Source organism: Poecilia reticulata, linkage group LG11, assembly GCF_000633615.1.
Source record: "Poecilia reticulata strain Guanapo linkage group LG11, Guppy_female_1.0+MT, whole genome shotgun sequence".
In the NCBI taxonomy this organism is placed as follows: domain Eukaryota; kingdom Metazoa; phylum Chordata; class Actinopteri; order Cyprinodontiformes; family Poeciliidae; genus Poecilia; species Poecilia reticulata.
In genome coordinates this window covers 23,225,195-23,231,205 of record NC_024341.1, presented here as the reverse complement: position 1 = coordinate 23,231,205, position 6,011 = coordinate 23,225,195, and the positions used below count along the sequence as shown (strand labels likewise).

At 34.9% G+C, this 6,011-nt stretch overlaps 1 protein-coding gene across 1 annotated transcript in view; it reads left to right on the top strand.

The window, feature by feature from the left end:
• Positions 1 to 1,293: 1,293 nt before the first annotated feature.
• atf6b (activating transcription factor 6 beta) overlaps positions 1,294 to 6,011 on the top strand; it is a 15,334-nt gene continuing 10,616 nt past the window's right edge. The window contains exons 1-2 of the mRNA XM_008422661.2: positions 1,294 to 1,618; positions 5,264 to 5,352. Of these exons, the coding sequence (XP_008420883.2) occupies positions 1,546 to 1,618; positions 5,264 to 5,352 (162 nt within the window). The 5' untranslated portion in view covers positions 1,294 to 1,545. The remainder of the gene's footprint in view (positions 1,619 to 5,263; positions 5,353 to 6,011) is intronic.

Here is a 6,011-nt window from a genome sequence, read left to right as displayed (position 1 = left end):
TTGTTTTGTCTTCAGAGAGCAGTATTAATACTTAAAAAAATAATGAATGTGTTACATTTATCCCTAAAACCGTTTTAGTGATTACTGCTGCATCCTGGGCGCACAAAGAAGCATTATCACACATCCTCTCTACCACCAGCTGTTAGACTTCATCACTATTCCCAAAAAACCTCAAACTCATTAAATGTTTTCTTCACTGCTGTTGTTTTCACTTTTTCTCATCTCACAGAATTACTGCTGTTATTTATACAGTCCATTTTTCAATTTCTCTGTTCCTGTTTTCAATTTACAAATATACACATTTTATACACATTGAAAGAAAATGATCCTGTTTCTTTTGATTTGATTGTGCTATTTTTAATAACTGAATAGTATTCTTTTTCTTACGCTCCTCTTACTGTACAGTTTCAGTTTTTAGACACTTTTTAACCTCAATTTGAATATGCATGCTTCCATTTTACGCTTGAATTACCCTACAGTAAGACAACAAATGAAATTTCTATTTTCTGAAAATGGTAAGTCAAAAACAACATACTAAAATATGATGCACAAATCTCAAATTACACCACATAGGGTACAAAAATAGGAAAAAAATTGACATCCACCTCAGTGTTTGAAAATTTTCAAAAATGATTTTTAAAATGTATTGGACTTTACTTTGATGGAAACTCAAAAATTTAATCGGTGTCTTACTTTTTCAAACAAACTCTCCCTCTGATGAATCAACAGCCATAGCGATTTTACAGCGCATGATTCACCTTCTGACAAACTGACATTGATTTTTAAACGGCCCTTTCGACACTGAAAAAGCAACTGGTGGTAAAAGTTTTAGTATAACCACCTCTTCCCTGTTCGGTTATGTAACAGCTCCCGCCCGGCACATGCAGAGCATTTCAAAACTGGTCCTAATCCCATAGAAATCAATGTTTTGTAAATGTTTAATTTTTCCTAAAATTAACAATGAATGTTTGGAAAACATCCCTAGCCTGATCCAGACCAGTTTTTCTGTTACAATGCTTGAATCCACGTGAGTCTTCTCATAACTATTTTTGTTTGCACTGGAAATTATCGCGTTGTTTGGCTCTGTGTTATTGTCAATCAAAAATCCGCAATCCTTATTGGACGGAATCATCTTTAAAGKGATGTCCCACAGGCTCCTGTTTAACAATAGGTTCACCAGCTGCCCAATCAAAGTCTTCCGGCTATTTCATTGGTTCTTATCTACGTCGATCAGAGCCTTCTTTACTYTCATTGGGTAAACCAACAAAAGTAGGCGGTAACCTTCAGGAAAATACGTTTCCTAGTCTGTCATATGCAAAACGAAACGAAGGATCGATAACTTGACTGGAGGGCATGAAAAAAATCCAGTTTTCTACTCGATTAAAATAATTMTATTACTTCATGTCGCAAATTGTAGCCAAATCTAGTATTAGCGCGTTAGCTTGAGGATAAAGCTAAGAGTTTTATCTARTCTATGTTTGTTTAGCTGCTGTTATCACGTCTGACTGCAGACTCCTGCTGTCCAAACACACCGCCTTTGTGGCGATGACTGCGGATTTACTGTCTGATCTGGATAGCCGATTCTTCGCTGATAACCTACTGACGAGCGAAGATTGGGGTAAGGACACTTTTAAATCCGTCTGTAAATAAAGATAAATGGCTAAAATTGTCATTACAAGCTAACTGGGTGCGCTAACTGCTGTAGTGAGGGGAGGCCAACAGGGCGTTACAAGATTTTCATTTCAGTTTTACACGTTTTTAATGTTTATTCCCGAGTCTTACAACTGTAATTTATATTTAAGTCGGTTTTCATTGTGATACGTGTTGCACGCGGTTTTAGCGTTACTCTGAACTTGCTTCCTCAATCATCTAACCCGGACGTAGCTGTTTATCATCCTCACACTGGCTGGGAACGTGATTGCACGTTTTACATAACCTACTCTAACTTTTTCTCTTTAAAATTGCCGCTTTATTGACTCTTGTTGACATGATTTTCATCTAAACCTATTCTTAGTTTGATAAGAGTTCCCACTATTTCCTACAGTCCATCACTGTGTTTTAATGCTACAATACTTATCAAAACATCACTAAAGRTTACAGAKGTTTAGTTGCTAATAGTCAGAAAAACACATTTCTAATCAAGTTTGCAGCTGTGACATGTGAAATATGCTCCTGTAGTGGTTTTGGTAAAACAATTTGGAAATAAATTGCATGGGAATAAAGAATTTTTTTTAACTAAGCCACGGTTTTACTGCTGCTGGAAGAATAACATACAACTTATTGTTGTGATGCTAATATTTTTTTAGCAGGTTAGCCCAAATTTTAATCCAGTTTTGTCTCATCATCAATATGTGTTCAGGACAGTCAGTAATATTTAACATCTCAATCATTCGTTTCAAGTTCAGGTGTGAGCTTAAACGATGTTGAGTGAAATTTAGATATTGTGCCAATACTAAAATCTAATCAACAATTTAAAGAAAAATGTTTGTTAGTCCTTCTTGATATGTGTTAGACTTCAGTTCAATATCATTATTATGGACTGGTTATGTTATTAGAAGATGATGTTTTAAAAACCACTCAATTGTTTCTTTCTTTGACTTATTTTTACAATTTAAAGTGGTTGTAATAAAATGCTAAAGAGAGTTGTAGCTATCAAAATTTTCTCTGGGCTGATGTAGATCAACCCTTCTGCTCCTTTCCCCACTTATGGTTGCAGACTGCTGGTCAGCTGGCTGAATAAAGGCTACTACTCTTTTCCATAGCTTCGAAACGGATAGTTTGACTAATTAACCAGCTGGCATCATCTTGTAGCACTTGCAGTGGTGTTTTATAAAGAGCAGAATGACAAAAAAAGTCAAAATAGTTCAATTTAAAACAGGCATTTCAACACTCACTTTAGATTATGTTTATAATGTTTTATTTATCTCTGTTTTAGCATTAAATAAAAAGAAATGTGTTAATGCTATGCATAGATATAGTGTAAATACTGTGATACTGAGGTATTTTTACTTTAGGTCTTTTTATTATTATTATTTTTATTTTTACTGAGAAAGGGCCTACATTTAACCCTCCTGTGGTGAAATACTGTGCTTTTCCCACCTAGTGTGAATGCAGCAGTCGGCTCCAACACGTCTCAACCAATGTACTGATTGATGTCAGTCATCTTTATTTTTAGTTGGTGGTTTTGACAGTTTCTAATGAACAGTCAGTATATGTATTTGAGACTTTTTGTTGAAGTGTTGTCTGCTCTTGCAGCTTGATATGTTTTCTCTGTTTAACTCTGTCTGCCCGCTTCGCCTCAGATCTTTTAGGTAAATTTGACAGTCAAACTGAGCAGTTTTATGGCTCACTGTGGACCGAAGGACAAAGCTATTTCTCGCCCCTTCCAGTCAAGTAGTAAACGTGATTAGATTTAAGTTAAGGGTAGGTGAATCATTACTTACGGCTGACAGAAAGTAGGTTGAGTTGAGCTGCTTCAGAAGACACATTTACGATTTCCTGCAATCTCAAATTCTTGCAACACTGAAAAGTTAAAGTTCAGAAACAATCTTTTTCTGCTTTTTAGCGAGATCATATAGATTATGTTTTTTGTTCTTTTTTCAGTAGCTCAAAAAGGTGACTTCTTTCATGTAATAAGCAGGAAAAGACTTAAAACCTGAGATACTTTTCTTTCATCAATTACTTGACTTGTTAATGTAAATTCACTTCARCAAGTATAATCATTTACCTATGGAATTTAAAAATTGATTAAAATTTTTTTTCTTTCAATTTTTGGTTCTCCTTAACAGAATCTGATCTCACAGTAAAAGCTGAAGTGTCCCCTGTTTATTTCAGTTTCAAAGTCCAATGTGTGGCTCATCAGAGAACGCAAAGCATGATGGGAGAAGTACCATTTTCTACCACTTTGCTTGTTTCCTGTAAATGAGGCATAAAATTAGCTTTTTTTTTTTTTTACAAACAACAGCGCTTGTGTGCCAGACTAAATAGAAACATGTCTTCATATCTCCTGATGTGATCTCATAAAGATTAGTAGTTGACACATTTATGTGTAATATCTGTAGATTGTAGCTTATTTTGCCGCTGAGTTTGATAAAGATATTAAAATCACAAGTACGTTGTTAAACTTTTGCCTGAGATTCAGTTTGGCTGGTGTCGGTGAACATTGTAACTTTCTAAAATWTTTGTGTCAAATCACAGATTTCTCCTCCTCCTTGCTGGAGGAATCTAGTTCATCAGCGTTTATCTGATTCTTCTCAGATTCCTTTAGCGAAGGCTTTTTAACATGTGAGAGGGAACGTTGTACATCCATTCAGCCGTCACAGTTTGTATAAACAACTCATTTGTTAATTAAGATGCTGAGCGAGGGAAAAAAAAWTATTATTTTATCCATATAGAATTAAAATATCAGCAACAAAATAATAGAAAAAACTTTCTATTAGAAAATTAAAACAATATATAATATGAAGTAAGAAGCATTGAGAATAATCACATGGTTAGCGTCACTGTTACAGTAAAAGCTGTAACAAGTCAAGGTTTTGCAGACATTTGACCCATTTGTGCCAACTGGGCAATAGAAAAGCCAGAACTTTAAAAGTACACATTTATTGTAAACAAATATCTAAAAAGCACACACACAAAGTTTCCTTATTTTTGCTAACTTTTTTGTTAGCAAAAAAGTTAATTCAGTACGATTGAAAACAGATGAAATGGTAAAAACTAAAATGACTCACTGAACTGGATTCTGTCTCTAAATTGTTTCATGCAGTTATGAACTGTGAATTAACATTATGTTTCAACTGGCTGTTGCAGACCTATTTATACATGTTCCAGGTTTTGCCAGACGGAAAGTCACARAGATGCTCCTGGTTCTTTTAACTCGTTTATGTGAGAAGACTGAACATTTAGTTCAAAACCTTTGAGGTTAACARTAACATTTTTGTTATTTGCTGTCCTCTAATTGTGTTTTGAGGTTTAACTTGTGAAAGAACATTTGCATGCAGTTTCAGTCAAACTGATGCATGACTGAATCTGTTTGTGTCTCAATTTAGTTTCTTTCAAAGCGTTGCCTTCTTGTTGAATTGAATGATTTTTGGTGATGTTTCGGTACTGTTCATAAGAACTGTTTTTCATGTTCAGGGATGCAAATAAAATGGTTGATTTGACTCTCTGGTCTTGGACCAGCTTGTTTTTCACTTCATCATCTGCCCCTGAGTTTTATTCCCTGCTCTTTGCTGATGTTTTGAACATTTTGTCTCCTCTGCAGATGCCTGCCTGTTCAAGTGTGAGAGCATGGAGGAAGGAGAGGACGGGGACTTCAGTMAAGGGTTGAAATACGAACCATCGGTACGGTCATGAAAATATGTCTATGCATTGCAGCTTTTGTTTCACTGCAGCCGAGACTCGGCGTTCATTGCTCAATTTGAGCCCTTCTAAATGATAATTCACTCTGTACTCTCTAAACTTGGATGAATTAACTAACACTCTCGTTAAAACTGATACAAAGAATATTAGTACGRATAATTCCCTTAGGATTAATGAGAATAAATAATCGTAATTATAATTTAGGGGCAAAGATATGAATGTTTCCTGCTCCATATAACGTAGAGATGTTATTTAAAAAAAATTTACAGTAAGTTTGGCAGTTCAGATTGTTAGACCAGTGAAAAAAGCAAGTTTCTCTGCACAATTTGTGTCAAAAAGGATTCAAGGGAAGAGAACAGAGCAAATAATGGGTGTGCATGAGTAGAGTAACCATGGTTACAGATTAATGTTTTTAAATGACGTCCAGGTGCATCAGTTTTTACGGGATAATTTAATCAGTGGGAACGTCTCTTTATGCAAAAATAAACATTCAAATAGGTTTTAAGACTTTGTCCGCTCAGTTTTATTTCACCCAATCAATTGGATTAACTCTACTTCCTGAAAAAAGAACTTATTGGATGGATAACATGTACGAAAAACAGATTTACCGGAAAGTGTTCTCTTATTGTTTAGCTATTCTTAATATTTTT